Source organism: Dermacentor albipictus, chromosome 5 (genome assembly GCF_038994185.2).
Source record: "Dermacentor albipictus isolate Rhodes 1998 colony chromosome 5, USDA_Dalb.pri_finalv2, whole genome shotgun sequence".
NCBI classification, from domain to species: Eukaryota; Metazoa; Arthropoda; class Arachnida; order Ixodida; family Ixodidae; genus Dermacentor; species Dermacentor albipictus.
In genome coordinates, this window is record NC_091825.1 from 57,729,831 (window position 1) to 57,753,022 (window position 23,192).

General features: G+C 47.8%; 1 protein-coding gene across 1 annotated transcript in view; it reads right to left on the reverse strand.

Annotated features, from left to right (window-relative positions):
- LOC135911179 (uncharacterized) overlaps window positions 1-23,192 on the reverse strand; it is a 180,918-nt gene that overhangs the window by 39,414 nt on the left and 118,312 nt on the right. The window contains exons 13-14 of the mRNA XM_065443368.1: window positions 11,057-11,137; window positions 2,059-2,177 (exon numbers count right to left, since the gene is read on the reverse strand). Of these exons, the coding sequence (XP_065299440.1) occupies window positions 2,059-2,177; window positions 11,057-11,137 (200 nt within the window). The remainder of the gene's footprint in view (window positions 1-2,058; window positions 2,178-11,056; window positions 11,138-23,192) is intronic.

The window sequence follows — 23,192 nt, forward strand, 5'->3', positions numbered from 1 at the left end:
GTAACCACCAACGCAAGCACCGGGCGGTCACCCGCACGGTTGTCTAAACAGACCTATCAAACGCTATCCTCGTTCATAGGAGGTCACTTTTGTTTGCTTGAAAAACGAATAACATTGCGTACTCTGAGCGGCTTGTCGTATCTGATTAGCTGATAATAGGCGAGGAGAATGCTCAAGTGCAGAGGGATTCGATGGGGCCGAACCACTGCACTGAAAGTCGATAACCGGATGAAGAGGGTGGTGCCGGCGTCTACGATTGGTCGGCTTTCGCTTACTTAGCTTGCGGTGGCTGGTCGATAATCGCGGCGGCATGCAGCGGAAGCTCAAGTATACATGACGCTAAAACGGACCCTTAGCAAAGAAGAGTTGGCGGAATGAGGGGGTAAACGTGCCGAAAGTGCTCGAAAACGTTAGACGGCCATGCAAGAAGTTTTATTATACGCAAATACACCCATGCTCTCCAGCAGGTGCGAGTAGCCAGCGTCTGAGCGATCGGCGGCAGCCATCTTCTATTCCTTTCGGAACGGGGCAGCCTGCGGCTATCCCGAAGAAAATTCAGTTTTGTTCGGCATAATAATGCATCTTTGTCGCGTACACGTCACTTTGACGCGGTGAGTTCTTGCGGTTTTGTGACGTCGCGTGACAGGCAGGTGAAGCGGGTGCAGCCCGAAAACTTTTTACCAATAGCCGAGGGCTAATGGCGAAAAGGGGTCGAATAAGAAATAACTGTGTTTCTTTTTTATGTCAAATCATGCATAATCAGTGTGTACACATCACATCAGATGGGGAGGTATCGCGGTTTTCGTGACGTCACGTGACAGACAGGTGAAGTGGTGGTGGTCGAAAAAGTTTTTGACCAATTGGTGAGGGCTGATAGCAGAATTGGAATAGAATAGTATGGAATAGTTTTACGTTATAGCGCCCATTGTCTGCGCTAGCCAATATCGCGAAATGACAACAGATGTAGAGCTGAGCTCAAATTTTGCGTTAGGGAGTATTGTTACCGTCGGCAAAATTTGTTTTTCATAAGTGTTCTTTGGTATTCTCTGGCCGTTTTCGCTAATGAAATGTCCAGCTTCATAATTGGCTAGAACGTTCCTTGGCTAACAATTCTAGTGTAAGAGCTTCTAGCGAATAGTTGCCTTTATTGATTTTATTCTTGTGCGTTAGGCGCGACGTTTTTTTTTTGTATTCTATCTCTTCTGTTTGTCTGTCATGTCGCATTGTGATGTTGTTTAAACGTGACAACAAGGCTTAGCGCACGTCTGTAAGCTTTCCCGTGTATATCTGGATTTCAGGCCTTCATAAGCGTCACAAGCGCGACGATGTGAGTCACGAGTGTGTGTGACACTGTGGGTCATGCACCGCGTGTCGAAGCAGTGAAGCTGGCTCCTTGCAGAAGACCCCCCTCATATGAAGAGATAGATGATGATAGGAAGAGATGACGTGCTGCAGTAGAACGTCTTCGATGTTCCGCCTGAACTCTACCACCGTTGTGCCGCCAACAGCGACACAAGACGAGCGCGAGCCATAAAGCCGAGTCACAGATAAAAACTGCTCCAAAACGAGCTTGCAGCTTGAATAAAGTGCGTGTGTTTGCGTCTTTGTGTGTAATGCTGTCGCACCTGCCGTGGTTGTTCAGTGGATACGGTGTTGTGCTGCTGCGCACGAGGTCGTGGGATCGAATGCCTGCCACGGAATGCATGCCACGGAATGCCTGTCATGGGGGCGAAATGCGGTAACACCCGTCAATATCCCGATTTCCTCACTACGTGCCTTATTATCAAATCGTCCTTTTGGGACATAAAGCCCAATTTTTGCAATAGTGTCGTAATAACTTACCCGAACGTCGTACACTGGTTCGGCTCCTTTCTTGCTTCATCTAGCGGCTACGACAGGCAAGTTTGCGTTATCTCTCTATTTAGTGTTTTGTCTGTTTACTCGTTTGTTTCAGGCAGCCAGATGCATTGGGCAATATGGAAGTACGTCCCTGTCCCCCTTTTGCCGTTATCAGCGGCGTACAATACTCATGACTGCACGCGGGGCGTCATCACTCACCTGAAATTCTTGGTGGGATTGTTTTTACCCAGAATCTTCCAGTAGAGAAACATAAAATCCTGCCTCGCTTTAGAGACGAAATCATATGTATCCACATCGTCCAGGTATTCGGGCACTTTCTGCGTGGAGTAAAGCATTTGCTGTAACATACTCTAGGACATACATTGTCACGTTATCGTGATGGAGCAGAAGAAAAGTGTGGCGCAACGGAGAGTCGCAAAGCTAATTCTTTGCTGGGCTCACCTATGCTCCACCCCCACCCCCCACCCTTATCCGCAGGAAAAATAAAGAAGCCACATTCAGGCACGAGATAATGACGATCCCATACCTCGACCATCGAAGTCTGATGTGCGGCTATGATGCATTGGCTATTCCTAGATGGCGTAATAGGACTTCCTGCGTAATCGGTGGCGCTCGCACAAATTCTGGATTGTGAATTACTATTCGACTCGCGTGTAGGTCTGTTTACACAACCGTTAACAACATATCTCACATGTGTTCTTGTCTACATTGTTACGTAGCGATAACAGTCAAGAAATAAGCAGTGATAACACTCCAGAAACAGCCAGGCGCGTGTTGTGGTGAGCGATAACTTTAAGACTTGTTAGCCAGTGAAAGACGGTTACCGGTAAATAAAAATAAGTACGTGTGGCGATAACCTCCCCTACTGACAAATATCGTCCTGATGCTGTATACAGAATACGCAAGAACAACAAGTAAAGGAAAAACGTAGCAGTTACACCCGCAAAGACGTAAGGCTGATCGCGATAGCAAATTAGGCGGCAATACTGAGAAAGGTTAGTAGATTAATCAGCTCTGTAGACTGCTGTAAACATTCTATTACTAACTAAACGCAACCACAGTGCCGCGCGCGTGCGCACAAACATGAATAGATCTCATTCGATGACCGCGAAAGTGGCTGTTAGAACGCCCGCAAGATGAAAAGCGGCAGCAGTGGTGAGCGAATTCCTCTCACTTCAAGGATAACTAGATGCACGAGAGTACGGCACACATGAAGCCACCAGCTTTATCAGTTTGTCTAGCCTTCTATCCCATCGCAGATTAACTTGAAGATAAGACACACAGTCGCAGTCGAAGTACAAGCTGCGACGCGCGCGTCCTACCCCCCTCTTCGCCACCTCCTCCTAGAGCGCGCACATCCCTCCGCTCCGATACGCAGCCTCACAGCCTTACTCTTTCGCGGATACTAGAAGACGCCGCCACACCAAGCCACCATCCTCGGTATACCCTCGCATACGGCGTACAGCCGCATACTCATCGCACTTGGGCTTTATACGTACATCATGACGATGACGAAGCCAAAAGGGAAGATCCGACAGCGTAAAATCATTTCCTACGCAACTAAACATATCAACGTAGAGATAAGGTCCAATAGTTCGCTAGCGCGTATAGATTGGCCTAGGGCACTCTACGTGGACTGTTGCAGGCCGTGCACAGCCAGACTGTGATTGCGCAATGCCGTCCACCGGGACCTCATACTCCAATGCGCCAATACGACGGATGATCTTCTATGATCCGAAATAACGGCGCAGTACCTCTTCAGTGAGTCCACATCGGCGTATTGTGGTCCAAGCAAAAATGCTATAGCCGCGCTGGTATTCCACACAGTGTCATCGAAGATTGCAGCGTCGGCTGTCAGTCCTCAGCGGGTTCTTGATGCGAAGGTGGTCGAGCTGCTGGGCTTCTTCGGCACGCTGGACATAGGCGGCGGCGCCGAGGTTGTCTTCGTCGCTGAGGTTCAATAACAGCGCGTCAAGTGTTGTTGCCATGCTACTTCCGCAAACTAGCTTGAATGGCGACATCTAGGTTGTTTCTTGCATTGCCGTCCTGTACGTTATGTACGGAAGGAGGGCATTCCACGTTCTTATGCTCAGTGTCGCGATGCATTGCCAACATATTAGCGATAGTCTTATTTGTGCGTTCTGCAAGGCCATTCATCTGCGGATGGCAAGTGGTTGTCGTATTATGGCTTGCCAGGCTGTACTGCACAATCGCTTGCATAAGCTGCGCTGCAAAAGCCGCACCCCTTTCGCTGATGGGTGCTTCCGGGGACATTCATAACAAACAACTTCGCCACTACGGCCGCTATACCCTTTGGCAGGGCTTTCGTTTTGGTGTAGCAGGTAGAGTAGTCGGTAGCCACGTTGATCAAGTGATTACAAGATGTTGACGTCAAAAACATCCATACCGATTTGCTAAAATGGTTGGCAGGGAGGCTTGAGTAGTTGTAGCAATCCCGCTAGCTTTCTTGGTGATGTCTTGTGTCGCGTGAACTATTCGCATGTCTTGACGTAATGGACGACATTGACGGCCAAGCTCGGCTAATATTATTTCTCTCGGACCCTCGCGAGTGCACCCGAAAACCTTAAGTGCGTGGCTGACGGGTGTTCATTCAGTGCGGGCAGGTATTCGGCCTCATTGCTGAGAGCACGACGAGAAGGTAATTAGTGCTTACGCGGGGGAAGTCATCTATGAGGACCCGGTTCTGTAGTGTAAAGGATGACAATCCACGCTTAAACACCACCGGGACCAAATCAGTGCGACCTTCCGAGTACTGGAAAAGGCTTTTTAGTTCGGTGTCGCCTCGTTGCAGTTCAGCGAAGTCGTCTGCGCCCCTTTTTTTCAGGAACGTTGTTGTCTTGTCCGTCTAGAGCAGGTCGATGGGGTCGCGAGGGTGGCAGTGTTTACGTCCGGACTTGTAATTAATAGCATGTCAAATTCTCCCAGTCTGAGGCTCCACCATGGAAGGCGGCCTGAAGACCGTTTTTCATGGTACTAGCCGTCACGCATGGTGCTAGCCATGGTGCTAGCCGCCTGGAAGGATCCTTTAAGTTGGCCAGCCAACCCCTTGCTTGGTGGTCGCTTACGACTTTGAACAACCTGCATCTAGGTGAGCGTGACGTTTTGCCGTAGCACAAATAGTGACAAGTCGCTCTTTTTCCGTCGTAGAACAATTTACTTCCGGTTTTGATCGCGACCAGCTGGCATAAACAACGACATCTTCTAGTCTGCCTTTTTTCTGAACAAGCATGACGCCAAGCCGTACGCTACTTGCGTCGGTATGGACTTCAATGTTGGAGTATTCCTCTGAGTGGGTGTGTATTGGTGATAACTACAGGTGGTCGTTTCAGTTCACGAGACGCTTCTATCTGCGGCCATTCCCACTTGACCTCGACGCCACATTTTCTGAGATTAGCCAATGGCTCGGCGATGCGTGAAAACTCCTTGACAAAGCGCCTGTAATGGGCACACTGGCCCAGTGATCTACGCATTCTCTTCTTCTCGGTGCGCTGCGAAATGTTAGCGACGGCAGCTGTCTTCTGCGGGGGACTGATTCCAGATTTGCTGATGACGTGGCCGAGAAACAGAAGCTCATCTTAAGCGAAGCGACATCTTTGTGGCTTCAGAGTGAGCTCTGATAACTTGATGGCCTCCATTACTGCCCCAAGCCGCCTAAGGTAATCATCTAAACTCCTGGTGAATGCAAATTCCAAGTAGAAGACACAAGTGTTGCACTTCAATCCCGATAAGACCATGTTCATCAAACCCTGGAATGTTGCAGGTGCCGAGCACAGCCCGAGTGAGATGAGTTTGAACTGTAGAGGGCGTTCTGATTATGAAAGGCATCATCTCGCAATTCTCTCGTCGCCTTATGTTAAGATTGGCTACTAGCATATAATACTTAGCGTTGTAGCGTCGGTCCAGTGCATCATCTATCCATTGGAGGGTGCATACATCCTTTGTGACCTTTTTCAGATGACGATAATCTATTCAAGAACTCAAGGTGCGATCCTTCTTCACTAAACCTAGAGCAGACGTTTAAGGGCTCTTGGACATCTGGTTGATTTTTTCGTGCAGCATTTCATCTCCTTGTTTCTTTATTGCGTGGCGTTCTCTTGCTGAAACTTGGTACGGGCTTCGACGAAGGGTAGAGTGCCTTCTCTGGTTATTGTGCGATACCTTGCAATTGTTGTTCGGCAAATTTTCGATGACGTCGAAAATAATTCCACGTGTTCGTGGAAAGGATTGTTGAGCTCTCACTATTTACATGTATGGACACTTCCACTGATGTCGAAGATTGTTTCTGCGACTACGGTCATCGAGGTAGATGGCAGGATCCTAGAGGACCAAGACATTGTTGGCTTCCGCAATTTACTCCATGTATGTGCTTATCGTGTCCCTGCTCAGGTGTCTGCACTCCTGGCTGAATTTTGTCAGCAACAGTTTCGCTCTTGGTCAGTGCAGTCGAGCGATTCCTCTTGCGACTCAAATTTGACGGCGGAGCCGAACAAGCTGGGCGCCCTCGACGATGCCTTCCACGTCTGCGGATGTTTAGGTGTTAACGGAATGGCTGATGCTGGAGCAAGGTGGGTCGCTGACCAGCACATTCAAAGCACGGAATCCGAGACTCCTGTACGGTGGAATTGCTTCGTCCGTTGATAGCGTGATCGTCGTACACTAATTTGATAACGCTGTCCCAAGTCTATGCTGACAGCGTGTTGCCATACTAAGTCGATGTATCATGTACTGTGAGGATTATTGGAGGATTATGAAGCTCGCGGGGTAATTATTGTTGGCAACAGTGACTTTTACTATGCAAAAAGGTGAGGCGTGCAGACAGGACACAAGAAAAGAGAAGTGGACAACACGAACGCTAACTATCGACTGAAAGGAGCACTCATGCGAAATGAAAAACAAAAACACATAAGGACGGAACTTTACATAACGAACTTTACATAAGGAAGAGATTAAGTGCCTTAACAGCTATCTCTCACGTAGACGGGCACGTGTACCCGACTGACACGTGGTGATACCATTCCAGAGCTTGCACAGATGAGTTTTGTGTCTTCTTTCTTCTTTTCGCCTCAGTGCACCCTTCAGTTGATAGTTGGCGTTCGTGTTGTCCACTTCTCTACTCTTGTGTCCTGTCTGCACGCCTCAAATTTTTGCATAATGAATCCTTACGAACTAGCTCAGCTTTCTGTTGTTCTAAGCGACTTTTACTGTGCAAATTCCAGCAGGCGTTAAGAATGGCTCATTGTGCGACCACGCCCTCATAATAGCGCCGGCCGAAAGACCCGCCGTAGTTGTTTAGTGGCTATGGTGTTGGGCAGCCGAGCACGAGGTCGCAGGATCAAATCACGGCCGTAGCAGCCGCATTTCGATGGGGGCGAAACGCGAAACCTTCTGTGTACTTAGATTTACGTGCGCCTTAAAGAACATCAGGTGGTCCACATATTCAGAATCCCCCTTTACGGCGTTCCTCATAATCAGATCGTGATTTTGGTACGCCGAACCCTATAACTTCTTTTTTTAGTGGAAGAAAGCCGTGGCAGAAACACAGCACACATATTACGTCATCTTAATGTAACTAAAAAAAAGAATGTGTTCATGGTAAATATTCGATTCTCTACCCCACCGCTTCATAGCCGAGCGCGCTCACCACTGCGCCACCGTTGCATCGCGACCCCATTGTAACAGGCGACATTGATGAGTATATGCTCGAACCTCTGCACGTGGTTGGGCTCTGCCTCGCGGGCGATTCACTATTCGAGCGGCTATGGAGCGAGCACGGCGAGCTGCAGCCGCTCGTTCCGCCTTTAGCATTGTCGGGGGCCTGCAGACGCCGTCGTCTGAGCCCAAGCCCGACGATAAATGATGCAACGCGCTTCAGCTACCTGTAGGACGATAAAGACAATATTCCCACCCCCTACCCCCCACTGCATGAAGTGGAGTTTGTCTACGAAGACGGTGAAGCAGTGTAGTGTCGAGCCTATGATGCCGCTCAGAAAAGTGGTGTCATCGCTTGACAAAGTGCTGTCATCGTGCTGAAAAGTGGTGTCATCGAAAAAAACCGCTCAATGTAATGTGCGTGGGACACTGCTTTAATGCGAACACCGCAAATAAAGCTAATTTGAAAGATCACAACACAGCTGGTTTGTCTTCTTAAGTGGTTGCGACTTTATAAGCAGCAACACTACATTGGGAAATATAACGTAGCAGCACTACATTCGGCAATATTTCGCTGCTACACCAAACTCAGCGACACAACTAAGCGACGCACTCAGCGACAAGCAATGTTATTCGCATTTACACATCATAAGCATTGCTTAGGTGCCTCCGTAATTTTATAAGTGTCCTCCAGATGTTCAGACTTAAGTGTCACCTCATGAAGGTGTGGTGGCGTGACTATCGCCTTCAACGCCGGTGAAGAACTTGACGGCTTACGCGCATGTAGAGCGAGAGTAGAGCACGCTGGCGCGATCAACCTGAGCGGCCGTGGTATAGGCCGCTCCTCAGACCTCTTGGCACCATGTTTGACCCGCCTAAGTGAACCGTGTCCACGGCGGCTACCTCTTCGCGCAGCCTATCACAAATTTGTGGCACCACACGACCGAGCTCAGCCATGCCAGCGTCAACACAGCGACTCCATCAAGGCGAGAGTTACGAGGCCTCACGCGGTCCGGAAGAGGTCCTGGGGTTGGTGCCAGGAATTCTGCTTCTACATGGTGGACATGTGGTTTATCGTGCTTGACAGCCACTTCCGTATCAACAAGCTTCGTATCAACAAGCCCAAAGCTTCGGCTGTGTTCCAGGCTTCGAGACTTGCAGGCAGCTGTCCTTGGTCACTATACGCCACCTTGAGCGCTAAGTCAAAGCATCTTTTGGTATTTTGACCGTTGCGCCATTCCGTGTCTTATCGTCCCAAATCATCTTCGTCTACCCGTGCCGGTTGTCAGCACACACTCGCCCCAGCACCAAACCTCTACGCTGTTTGTGAGCTCCTCCCCTTCTCAAGCGCAGTTGTGTGACGTCTCTTTTCAAGGAAATAACTGGGCCAAAGGCAAGCACTTTCACCTACTCTACGGCCCCTCGTTATCTTTCCTTCGTGGTTCCCGCAAACTATATGCTTTCCCTTTGAGGGCACCTCACTCACTACCGATTCAGGCTCCACAAGGCGCAAATTTCACTCTCGCAGGCATGGCGACGCCAAGAGCACAACCTTCATGATGCCTCAAGCGACAACCGCAACCGCGATGCTAACGACATTCAACATTTCGCCGCTAGCAGTGGAAGGTGATCCTTCCTATGTTCTGCGTTCGCACCTTTCGCGGATTCATGGCCTACCGAAATCTCGCAGCAACAGCTCTGCCATCTTGCTTCTTCAGCTCGAGAATAACTTCTACGTCAACAACGTGAATGACCAACACTTGCCCAGCCTCCATGCAATTCTCGAGCTGCCAGACGGTCGTCCTTCGGAGCTCCGATTTCTACCAGGCCCGGACATCTACGAGAACCTTCGGCACGTCCTCATTTCACACTACGACATCACTGTGGCTGTGACTCGCTCACAACCTACGCTGCCGGTGCTGCCTCGCACATCTCTCTCGGATTATGTGAACCCGGCACTACCAAGGAGGACAGCATATGATTCAACTGCGGAATGCAAATATCTGCTTTCGCAGTCCCTCTGACGAAACCAAGGTCTCGCTGGTCGTCACAATACATCGCCCGCAACTGAAATGGCGACACAGCATGATTCAGCAAGGGCAAGGCACAGCGACACTCGCAATTCTCCCCTACTGCCAGCGTTGCACGCCGTTCGACGACACCGTCTTCAGTCTTGGTCCCCTCACCAGCCTAAACTCTAGGCACGCACCTATAACCGGACAACATGCCTCAACTCTGCTTGCACCGCACTGGGCACTGGGCGCACAGACGTCGACAACGCAGGACGACGTCCTGTTTTCCGGGGCCTTGTTTCCAGACACTCTTATCCACGACAACCAGAGAGCTATGTACCCTTCGCCGAAACACGGACTTCACCTGGACTTCTTAAGGAACGCTGCGAATTGCCACTCATGTATAGAGGATTGCAGTCTCTCTTCTTTCTGTACGCACGCAGTTTCGCACATATTTAAATCGCGCCTAGCACTAGTAGGGGGCCCTGCAGCGGTGTATGTATCGCCTCCAGAGCTAGTGAAGACGCTAGCTCACGCTCATATAGCGCGATAATTGAATAAGCTGGTGCGCTCGACCTTAGCGCCCGCGGTATCACCCGCTCCCGAAACCCCGCAGCACCATGGCTGGTGGGCTTATAAATAAACGTGGCCACGGCGGTTACTTCGCGCCGCCGCGCACAGTCTTGACGTTATTAAACTGTGCAACCAAGGATTCGTTTATGATATAAGATTGGGCTGATGTGTCTACAACAGCGGTGGCATCGTGGCCCTCGAGGAGCGCGTCGAGGTCGGTGTTTCGTGGTATTGGATTGCAGTTAGGTCGTAGTGTTGACTCACGGCTGTGTCACGTTGTCTCATTGCTGTTTCGTCGCGTTGTCAGCTGTTCTTTATGCGCCGTTTTGTGGGTTTCAAGGCGTCGTCTGGATGGCGGCATTTTGCTCTGAGTCTGTCGCGGAGGAAGAACGTGACGGTTCTCGGTTCGTCACTGTGGCGGTTGACTTGAGCATAACCTTCTTGATCGTCTCAGATTGAAGTCTGAGCTCTGAGTACAGATTATTTAGCCTTCGGCTAGCTCGATGGTCCGGGGCGCCGTTGGAGTTACCTACAGGATTCGGGCTTCGTTCCCGGCTTGACGGAGGTGGCCGGCACATTTACGCAAAATCACCTCCAGCAAGTGTTACCTTATCGTGACGACGATGAAGTGGACTGGCACAGCAATGAGTCACAAAACTCTTTATTTGATGATCATGCGCCCTACAAAACACGTGACACTCGTGCAGGGCGATAGCGACAAGCACACGTGTGTGATCCTCAAAATCTAATCTGGTGATCAGACGCATCATCTGATTGCCGTTATAAAAGCCCTAAAAGTGTCGTAATTTTTACAGTGTATCCCAACGTTGTCGCGCAGCTGGGGTCATTGCGTCTGCTTGACCCATTTTCGCGACGATATGCGATATTTATCACGTGTTGTATTGAAAACCTCTATATTGGAGTGCGAGAAGTCTACTTACTCCTGCGTATGATTTCATCGCATCGTCATAGAGCCCGTCGCTTGTGTTGAAGAAGCCAGGAGCCACATTCATCTTTTGCACCTGCGAAATGAAGCCAGGCATGCGCAAAAAAAGGCTTTATTTTTCAATCGCATTGACGCCTTGCAAACGTCTCGATAGCCGTACAGGAAAAACTCAACGGTTGCATAAAGCAAGACAATTAGAGTCCTTGTCGAGGAGCAAAGATAGCATTCATCTTGACCGTGACAAGATTTCTGCACTCTTTCACATATCCAGCTTTTCTGGACACGTGCCAACTTGCGCCCCAAGCGGCCCCGGCACGAAGCTAGCGCGTTTTCAATGGGCCGGTTGGGTTTTTCGCCAATAACAAAAGATGCGGGTAGATTATTGAAAAAAGTGGACAGACATGTTCTGGGAGACAATCCACACGAGCCAAATGCAGTGATCACGCTGTAGCAAGCAAGAATTCTGTTCCCGGCGCGGTTAAAGATTTAGCAATAGAAGCCTATGGAAACGACGAAAACTTGTACTCGATTTTTGAGACATGAACGGTAGCTGTGAAAAAGTTACGGCATCTATCGTAAAAGTCACTGCAGCGTATGTAGTCCGGAGACTCAGCTTTCGATTGATGTCTATCATGAGACTCTCTACACGTGGTGTAACATTGTTCCCAAAAGCGATTTTTGAAACACAGTCGTGAAAGTTCACGTGGCATTTATAAAAAACCAGAGCGTATCACTCGCGTAAATTTTGGAAACCGTGGCCGAGTCGTTTAACCACTAGCATATATCGTACCGCGTAATGCTGGCAGTGGTTGTATGCCGTGATACGAATTCTTTTTTTAACGCCACCTTGAACTGAGTTCGGCAGACTTCCAACAGATGGCCGAAACACAATACTCACGATTTGCTTTCAGTTTTCGTTTCTTCACGAGGGCTTTCAAATACTACGTTTTTATATTTTTACTTCCTAAAACGTAGGAATGGGTTGCTATTTTTTTAAGTCATTGCTTTCATGACCATATTTTATTCCTTGGACAACATAACAAGCATGCGCATGTGTTTGTATTACGTTAAAGAAATATACAGTCATGCCTTGTAGCATGGACATACTCAGGAATTCTGGACATTGCACCTCGACCATTATGTGTGTAATTACCTTGCGTAACTGAATGGGCAAAATTTTAAAGAGTTTTATTTTAATAGCCGAGCATCAACAAGTGTCAACTGTCGGCGCCAAGAGGGTAATCTTTTGTAACAACGTATGCATTTATGGCACTTAGTCGGAACATAGGGCGTGCGGTAAAGCAGTGTTTTTGTCGGGGAGGGAGGTTATGCCCCGACAGGAGCAAATGGTTTTGTACCCTATGGCCAGAGGGCGCATTGACTTGAAGGAGCGCCAAATTTAAACCGTAAAGCTATTTATTAAAGCTGGAGTTCGAAAGGTGATTGCAGAACGAGTGCCATTCAGTCTGTTTGCACGCGCACGTTTTTGCGAGGCAGGAGCGAAGGAGAGGTAGTGTATATGCGCGTACAAGCCTTGAGCGTGCGTGCGTGCGTGCGTACTTGATTTGCGTGTGCGTGCGTGTTTGTGTCTCCGTGTTTGAATCTGCGTTCGCACGATTGCGTGTATGCGCGTGCGTGAATAGGCGCGTTTGTGTGCGCGTGCAGTTCCATGTGCCTGCGTGCGTGCATTTTTGTGCGTTTGTGCACGCGTGGCCGCGTATAAATGTGAATGCGGACAAATAGGTGTCGTATCTCTCTGTCTCTCTCTCTCTGTCTGTGTGTGTGCGTGTGTGTGTGTGTGTGTGAGCACTTCCCCGCTGACGCCCACTCTCCCGGTCGAATGGGATATAGAGTTTATTTAAAACCGCATTTAAATCTACGTGACAAGAACGAATGACCCTGCATTTATAGCACCATCTCTTTCTGAAAGCGAAATCAAGGCAAAAAATAAAGGAAAGACGCCTTAGCCGTCAATATCGCCGCCCCAGATTTCGTCATGATGGCACCGTCACCATCGGCACGGCTCCGTGAGCTGCTACCGGCAGCCCACTGCCTTCAAGCCAGCGACGCACTAAACCTGCGCCATCATTGCGTCATAGGTCGCTTCTAAGACCAAGCAAGCTTTCGGTGGCACACGTTCGCTGGTATATTGATATTAAAACTGTGAACTGCTTGCCTTCGAATAAACAGCGTTAAGAGGAAGCTTTAACTCGGTTGCTCATATCTAAATTTATGTAAAAGGAGTATTGGTATTTCTGGGCCACCACTGCACCAAATTTGGCGACGTTTGTTGAATTTAAAATAAAGATTTAAAACCTAGTGACTGTTGCTTTCGAATTTTCGATTTCAGTCATCAGTTTTTTATTAAAAATTGATAAAATCTGAAATTTTCAGTAAACGAAACTATCATGTTTACAACGCTGTAACTCAGCATGAATAAATGAAGAACCAAATATGTGAATTGCATCTAATAGTACATCTAAAGCGAACAAAATTTATACGTTACACATGAATCTCCAGAAATTTAGTATTATGCAAAATACAGCTTTTGCGGAACACTTGTACAGATCGTAAGAAATTCACGTAACATTTCAAATGACATATCAAATTTGCCCGCTTTCAATGATCGAGTGGATGCCATTGACAGAAGCGTGATGTGTGTTCTTGATTCAGAGCTATTAATTTGTAAATTTCGTGCTTCTACTTTTTTTCAAATTTTAGATTTTTTTGAAATTCTTCTTAACAACATTGAGGATCTAAATGGAGATTCAGCTTCCAACCGTCACTAGAATTTAACTTTCTCTCTCAAATGCGGCAAATTTGATTAAAATCAGTCAGGGGTTATCTCAGAAAAACGCTTTTGCGTTGTGCAGGTATTTGAACAGGCCATGTCGGGGTTGGGCCCGAGCTAGAGCTTCCTCTTAATTAAAATCAAAAGCGGACCGGCTGCCAGTAACACTCTTACGGAGCCACAATAATTGCATCACAAAAGGCTAAGTGCGCTCAGGTGGACTTTAGAGACTCTTTTTCTGCGTCAGTTACGCTTTCCGAGACCGTTTAAAAGGAAAACATTTGTTCGCATAGCTCATACAAAAGCATGTTTAATCAAAACGTCTTCGCTCGGCTCGATAATCTCCAGGACGAGCTCCAAACAACATTTTTTTAGCCATTTAACACAATCCTTGTAAATATATTTAACGTAGCTTCGTTAATTACGCACACAACGTCTCAACTTACCCGTATCTAGAGGTTACCGATATGGACATTCGAATGATAAAATGATCTCACCAAGATTTACATTGGTTAGTGTTTTTGTTTGGCGCAGGTTAAAAACAGCCGGCATATTAATAGTGCAGTAGGCTTCCTATGAAGCAAGTGTGAAAGCATGGACAGGTTTTCTTGGCGCAAATCAAGTTCATCAGCTTAAATGCACGTGGCGAGTCGTGCACATCTCCCTTTGCAATGGATACTTCTACATTATACAAGAAGCACCCCAGCGCTACGGTGCATCACAGAAGGTATGCGAGAACGTTGTGTGTGCCCCCGATTACATTTCTGTGCATTGCTGGCATCAGGCTCGATTTTCTGGCGGTGAACGCTATGCACGAAGGCGAGCATTCTGGCAAAAACGCGGCCTCTTGTGCGGCAGTGGCAGTGCGCAGCCGCGCCAAGAAAATTGCATCATTTTCAGGTTTTAAACGTTGTTTCGTACTTTTAAAATTTAGCTTTAGGAGAAAGAAAGAAGGAGCGAGAAAAAGAGAAGCAGCGGGCAGGGAGGTTAACCAGAATAATGTCCAGTTGGCTACCCTAAACCGGGAGAATCGGAAAGGGGAAAACAAGGTTGACAGGGCGAGAGAGGACGGAAGGAAAGAAGAAAATTAGTGGTGATTCCGCTGATGCGTGTGGTCTAATAGCAGTTGTACTAATACTCACAGAGGTTCACACAAGCCCGTCGCCCTCAAGAAGCACAAAAGTGCCTTCACTGCTTTATGGGCCCACGACCGATGGGGGTGGTGTTGCAGCAGCACGCGCATGGAAAGCGGCCGATTGTGCAGTTCTTGCAGAGCGTTAGCATGTTCTTGTCTTTCTGGGGCATATCGTGGACAGTGGCGCAGCATGGTGCTCGATATTTTCTTCGGCGCCACGGACCTCGCATGCTGCACTGCCGATTACTTCAGTTAATGTAGGGTATGCCTTGGTGAAGGCAACTCCTAACGAAAAGGGACAGAGAAGCGTAACTTCACGTCGAGCCAGTCCGAGTGGCGGTAGGAGTTGCAGTGAGGGGTTTAATCGATGCAGTCGCGCACGTCTTAAGTGTAATTCATTTAAATTAAATTGTGGGGTTTTACGTGGCAGAAGCACTTCCTGGTTAGGAGGCGCGCCGTAAGGGAGGACTCCAGAAATAATGATCACCTGGGGTTAGTCTTAAGTTTGGCGAGTTCCTCTCGGTCAGTGAGAGTCTCCGTGCCAGGTGTCGAAGCTGCCTTGCTGCGTCTGCCCTCGAAAGCGGAATTGGAACGCTGTGCTCTTCTTGATGTGATTTGTGAGCAACGTTATGGGCCGAATCATTGCCACTGATACCAAAATGGGGCCAGGTACCCATTCAAAGACAACCTCGTGACCTCTCTGTTTGACGTGATGGTGAAGTTTCATGATTTCGTATGTCAGCTGTTGATGACAGCCACGTCGGAGAACTGACTTCGTGCACTGTAATGCCGGTATTGAGTCGAACACAGCCTAGTTCCCCAGTTTCAGAAGATTTAACATAAAAGGTATGCGCTGTCCTTTAAGTAAGGCATGGCATATATATACGCCGATATATGTACGAAAAGTTTTGCTCACTGACAACTCTGCTGACGCCGACACGAGATTTTCTGAGACACGGGACCCTTAACGATTTCGCAATCTAAAAATGGCTGCCTGGGGAACACATCGGATATATTCTTCAGTACTTTGCAACAGATGGAGCAGCGCGGACATGTACGTTAGAATCAAAAGCACTAATGTATTAGGATGGGTGTTTGCGGCATATATTTTGGCTGCCTAATGTAAAGACCGTAAAAAAAGTAAATACTGTAATTTTGTGGCACTGAAATATGAGCTCCGACACAGTGCCCATGATGGAACTGCCTCCAGGACTACAGGGCTACATTGACACGCGAAATACTGGTTTAATAACTTCCTGTAATGTGAAAGTGTTTAGCTCTGGAATTTCTGGTATGTCTGCGCCGCTGTGCAGTCTTGGGGGCGTCTCTTACCACGCTCATTATATTTCAGCTAATATTGGAAGCAACCGTGCATTATTATTTTTTTACGAGTGAGCTTCCTTTAGCGTCTCACCACTGTTCGAAGGTTATTGCTTAACTCAAAACGCACTGTGCATGTATTTCAAGTATCTAGAATGTCGTCACGGGTTCAATAGTGAAAGAGCGTTATCTAATCGAATTGTGCGCGTGAAGCCAATACTGGCGTATACATTCTCGATCAAAAGCCCGACGAACTTGCGGGCTTTTTAGCGCCCGCGATATTTCAGTGCCCGCGATTGCGCTGCAATGTACGACCATCCCAATCTGATGAACCGATGCCTTGATTCGTTGATCAGGTTCAGGTGAAGCACTATTTTGCGCGCAGCCATCGCTGTACTGGGATCGTTATTTTCGTTTCCAGCGCAAGCTCGCCTTATGATGAGTTATATACGTGACTCACTTTGTTGGAACCACCTTTTTCTTCACATCAGTGCGACTTGAAGGTATAGACGTGCTACATTGAGTGAATACTGAGAAATGGATTAGGATTTTTGTTGCGTGTGCGTTTACTCATTGATACAATTAATTTATTATTCACAATTGACTGTTTAATCTAAGAAGTTGTAAATGACAGCAACCTGGACCCTCACAGAAGGTCTCAAGAATAAAGGAAAATTAAGCGCTTGTTCTGCTTTCGCCTCATGACTAGGAAGGAAATTTTAAGTCAAGATATCCTTAGGATAATTAAAAGCTTATCCACTTGAAAACGTTTCAGCTGATTTCCCCCTTTGTATGCTGCTACCAAGTTGAAGGTGTTTCGCATTGTGGGTTCTTGACGTACGTTCAACCTTCAAACAAAGGGCTATTCCGAATTTTTCATTTCGGGAAGGCCTGTTACCCTCCTGCCTTTCACTCCGGTTCACAACCACGAGAAATAATAAAGTTCTGCGGGAGTAGCGTCGTTAGTCCAAACCCACGAGCTACCGTAACTCACCTCGCCTGTATCGCTGTCTTTAGGCTTGGATAGGAAATGTATCTTTTAAATCGATGCATAAGGAATCCGAAAAAAGCTGCCCTCGACTAGCGCGCTAGGTTTCTTTCGTTTCGTACTTCGTCCTGTGAGAGATGGGCGAGGTCACCAACAAAAAAAAAGTGTAACATACTAAAGAAAAGGGCAGATAACGGAAGTGCGAAAGGCACGGAGTTTAACTATGGACGTGCCTGACTGGCTACCGTACACATGGGGAGGTAAATAAGTTAATGGTAATTTTGTGGTAAATGTGAGAAAAATGAGGTTAGGATTATGTCGCACCTCTGTGAGGTCCCGGTTCCATGATTTATGTCACGTTTACTAAATTGCAGTGTTGTTCAGTTCCTCACTCGGCACACATCCTGTTTCTTTTAGGAGCGCAGTGTACACAACGGTGGGGTCTGGAGCATACTACCATGCATATATATATATATATACGTTTCGAAGCGGTCCCATCTCCTCTTTACCTCTCCCACGTGACCACCTTACCAAACTTCACACGCTTACATTTTCTTCCACATTAACAATACTAATGCTACGTATTAAAATATAAACAGATTGATAACGAAAAAGAATGAAGAGGTAGCGAAAGTGAACCCTGCAGCACACAGTGCAGGCACTTTCAAGAAGCACAGTTGGTCTTTTGTAGCCTTGTGAATCGAATAATGCTTCGACCAAGTTCCCAGGATATTTTTCTCCGATAGTGGTCTACCTTCGGACCGGGTAATAGTTCTCACGGAGCAGAGTGTTGAGTGTGGAGGTAGCACAGAAGAGGCTCTATACTGTCTCGTCACCCACCGAAAATTGCATGCGCGCTGCTGGACTTTCCTAGGAAACTGTATATGAGACGCCCAGCCATATGCAACATACAAGCATTGTTTTGCGATGGCACAATCCAGGAGTGGAGAGAGCATTATTATGGAGATGAGATGTTATCTTCCGCAACAACTTAGGATTAAATGAATCAGTGAAATAATTCATTAAAAAAGGGAGATACGAACGTCGGTGGAAGCACGTCCCCGTACATTGGGAAAGGAGCGAGGTACAAAAAGAGAAAAAAAGAAAGAGTCGAGGTGGCATGCGAATTTGCAGTTAAGGGTTGAGAGAATATAAGCGGGAATTTCTGACATCAGTTTAATTTCAGAGTATATGTGTGACGTAGCGAGTAAATGATTGGAGTCACCGCCCAGCGTGCGTCCTTTGCGGTAGTGTAAGCCCACGCCGTTCTTGGTAACTAACGTTTACCAAATACTAATCTTGGCAATTACTTATTCATCGGCCATACCTCGCCGCGTATTCCTTAGTGACAGGCTCTATGAACTGCAGCTCCGCTGGCGCGACAACCAACGACCGTACTGTGACTCTAACGGTTACTGTTACCCAACTCGTGACCGTTGCGTTTGCGGGAATATAATAAACATCGGTTTACTGCACAGGTTAGAGAAAACACACTTTAGAACAGCGTTTGTGGCCTTACATACGCTCAACGCAAGCACATTTGCAGCATGTTCGGTGCGCGTCCCTTCAAGACAAAAGAGGGTTATAGCTCAGTGAGCAAGCAGGCCAGCGGGCCCAGTGGGCGAGCGTAGGCGCCAGTGCGCATGCGCGGTACAAAATGCGCAGTGGCGTCTACGCTTGTCTTTTGTGCCCGGTGGCTCAAAGACGTGAACGCAAACGTAAGAGTGCGTTAGAAGATAGGGTGCCGTCTTGGGCCTCGTGCCGAAGATATCCAAAGTAATATAATTATGGGGTTTTACGTGCCAAAACTACTTTATGATTATGAGGCACGCCGTAGTGGGGGACTCCGGAAATTTCGACCACCTGGGGTTCTTTAACGTGCGCCTAAATCTAAGTACACGGGTGTTTTCGCATTTCGCCCCCATCGAAATGCGGCCGCCATGGCCGGGATTCGATTCCGCGACCTCGTGCTCAGCAGCCCAACACCATAGCCACTGAGCAACCACGGCGGGTAAAGATATCCAAAGTAACAGTCTATTAGCAACCATGCTGGCGTTTCTATGCAAGGAGGTTATATACTTAATCTTCTGGAGTGCCAGTCCCAGCCGCCGCCTACGGGAGTGCGTGAAGCCGCCGCCGGCCATATTGGAAGCAGAAAAAACGTAGCTCCAGCATACATGTGGCCGTGGTGTACGCGCGGCGCTCCTTGCATTTGCGGTTCCGCGATGAAAACTAAAATTAAACCCATTTAAGTAGTATTTGAGAAGTATTTAAGAAGTATACGATACATACATATCAGTCCGGCGTTGTGCGTCGCTGTTGTAGCAAAAAATGTGTTGTGGTGGCGGGCGCGTTGTACTAAATAAGTTGCGAGAACTGAAAAGCAGTCATATTTTCTGTTTTCATCATTCAGTAACCTGCCGCGCGCATCAGCAGTGCGATGCCCTTTCGTCGATACGTGGAGCCGGCCCGTATTGGCAGCGGCATGACCTCGAAATATAGTATCCTTATCCCATTTCTTAAAACATCACTAATTGTTTAAATGGGTCTTCAAGTCGCTGATAATGAAGCTGTTGCTGCTTTAAAGTTAGGATTGAGCGTTTTTGATTTAAACCTAGAAAACAAGCAAAAAACATCTATGGGCACTTTGCTGAGCTAAACTGCGATAGACGAAAGCCTATCTATGACTGCCTCTGTTGCTGTTGTCTGAACTGTTCTGCGAACGGACGCTACCGTGGCTGCGAGCGTGGGATGCAATGACGGCTATATGGCTGAAGGTTTGTCGCTGATGCGCGCGCACCCCATCCCGCATGTCCGCGCTCTCCCACGCGCCCACCCGCGCAGCGCTACTGTCATGGCGGCTCCTCTCCTTGCTCCCCTCGCTGATATATACGATACATATATATCACTCCGCCATTGTGAGTTGCCTGTGTAAAAAAAAATGTGTCATAGTGGCGGGTGGATTGTGTTTATTAAGTTGCTCGAACTGGAAAACAGTCATATTTTCTGTTTTCATCATTCAGTAACCTGCCGAGTGCATCTGCAGTGTGATGCCCTTTCGTCGATATATAGTGCCGGGCCGGTTTCGAGGTCTTGTATTGGCAGCAACAAGACCTCGAAATATAGTATCCTTATGCCATTTCCTAACGAAATCACTATTTGTTTATGTTAGTGTTCAAGTCGCTGATGATGAAGCTGTTACTGCTTTAAAGTTAGGAATGAGCGATTTCGATGTAAACCTAGAAAACAAGCAAAAAAATATATGGGCCCTTCGCTTAGCTAAATTGCGATAGACGAAAGCCTATCTATGACTGGCTCTGTTGCTATTGTCTGAACTGTTCTGCGAACGGACGCCGCCGTGGCAGCGAGTGTGGGATGCAATGACGGGTGTATGGCTGCAAGGTTTGTCGGTGATGTGCGCGCACCCCCGCCCGCATGTTCGCGCTCCCCCACGCGCCCACCCGCATAGCGCCACTGGCATGGCGGCTCCTCTCCTTGCTCCCCTCGCCAGTGATCACCGCTTTTCGGGGTCCACCACGGACTGCACCCGGACACTCATGAGCCACCAAAGGCTTACGCCTTAATACAACGGTATGTCTCATTTTTCGCCAGCGTTTCAGTTTTACTGAAAGAAAGTTCACAATAAAGCTAAGCCGATGATCAGCACGCAGCCGCAAGTCCACATGCGCTCCGATGAGACTAGCCTGTCAATGTTAGCCATGTGTTACCTAGCGACTCAAGCAATCTTCCTTCTTTTTGTTTCTGCGTCCATTGTGCCTGCGTCAGTGACGGAAATGAGAAGTGGGAAGGCCGATAAATCGAAGGTGGCTAAGGAAAGCGGTAGCGTAGTGGTTAGTGTGCCTAGCTCCCAACTATAGAACGCTGCGGATACAGGGGCTCAAATCACGTGATTGTTTTGCGAAAACACCTTTCTGGGCTCTCTGATGACGACCAAGCTCAGAATGAGGCGGCGGCCTGACGACAACGGTCGGCGTTAGCGTAACAGAATAAGCGGGCATGCAAAGTTGTATCTAAAGCCGAAAGTATATGCAGAGGAAATACAGTATGCTCCTATCGACAAAAGGAATGTGCTGAATGCCGGGCACTGTTGTTGAGCGAGGCTGTAGACCTTTAATGTCACCAAAGACACGGTAGCGTTCATATCCTGGTAATTACAGGAAATGTACATCAACAGCATGTCGACTAGCGTGTGATTGCTACTTCATTAAGGTCGTTGCGTGTTTGTGTTGTGTGTAGAACGAGCGAATAATGTAAGAGATGACAATGAAGAAAAAGCGGTGAGCGAAGTCCGCGAAAAGTAGTTGAGGATAGCCATATTGAACGTCAGCGCCGTGTTCAAGGAAGCCTGCGACTTCAGTTGCTCAGGTCGCCAGAAAGGCTTGAGAGCTAGCATACCGTTGGGCGCATTTGGTAACCACAGCGATAGACACACACTTTGAGAAAGTGAAAAGAGGAAAATGGCCGAGTGAGTTGAAAATTAGAATAATGAGAGAACTCATCTGGTGTATGAAAAGGTTGAAAAATACAATCAGGTTGCATGGATGGCCTTTTCAAGCCAAATAGTATATGCGAACCCAAATGAATCAGCGTGGTCATACTTGAGCGACACACCACGGTTGCCTGCAACCGGGACATCATGTGGTTACGGCGATGACAGTTCGCACTGGGTGCTTGAGAATAAAAACGAGCACATCACAGACGCGTGAGGGACGTTTCTGCGGTACAAGATCACATTCTGAAAAAAAAAGAGCTTGCGAATAGGGACATCCGAAAATCGAGTACTACGACCCTTGTTGATATTGTTCAGCATGACGTCAGCGTTTCATTCAGCGTTTATCTCTGAGAAAATGAGTTCAAGCTATCTTCATTTGCATTACAATGGCGGGCGTAATCAAGCAAAAAGTGAAAGCATAAGAGGGTGCCTGAATACTCTGTGTAGATTACGCACAACAATGGTAGCAAGAATCCAACATTATAGGAGAATATAATTCGAAAGGAAGTTCATTTATTATTACAAGGCAGTACAAAAGAAGTGCCTCCACAGTATACCTGTGGGTGACGCAAATAATGAACATACTGAAGAAACGTCTTGTAGGTCTGTCGTAAACTGAATAGACCATTCGCGTCTTTCATCGCGTCACATGTGAACATTGTTCCCTGGAGCTCTCTGGACGTCGTTACATTAGCCTCTTTACAGCTGTGTTATCTGTGACCCCCCCTCCGCAACGCATTGCAGAAACTGCAGCGCTTACCGCTCTACTAACGTGCTAGTCCTGAGGAGAGGTAAATAGAATGGTAGAGAAGGAGCAAGGCGATGAGGCAGAGAAAGGGTAAAACCGGCGGCAATCGCGAAACGAGTTAAAAACAGCCTTGCCATTCTTCGCTCGCAGTTCCCATACTAGAGGGAAGGTCGTGACAGAGAAAAGGTTGAGTTAAGGACACGAAGATAAGGAAAGGCTACTACTATAGACCCGACAACAGTCGCGGGCCAAATGGAAGACACGGTACTGTACGTTTCTGCTTCTTCTCAAAAACAAACACCATGCAAATTCGTCAAGCGGGCTATTGACGCAGGGCGTGCAGATGCAAAGCCACATTAGATCACGGTAGGGTCTATGCAACGCTAAGAAAGCGGTCGCATGTCAAATCAACACTTCTGTGCCCGCCTCGGTAGCTGTGCGGCTATGGCATTGCTCGACGTCGTGATTTCGATCCCTACCGCAGGAGCTGGATTTCGACGGCAGCGAAATACAAAAACAGTCGTGCACCTAAATTTAGGCACACGTTAAAGAAAACCAGGGTGTTAAATTAATCTGGAGTCTGCCACTACGGCGTGCCCAATAATCTTATTATGGTTTTAGCACGCATAGCCTCAT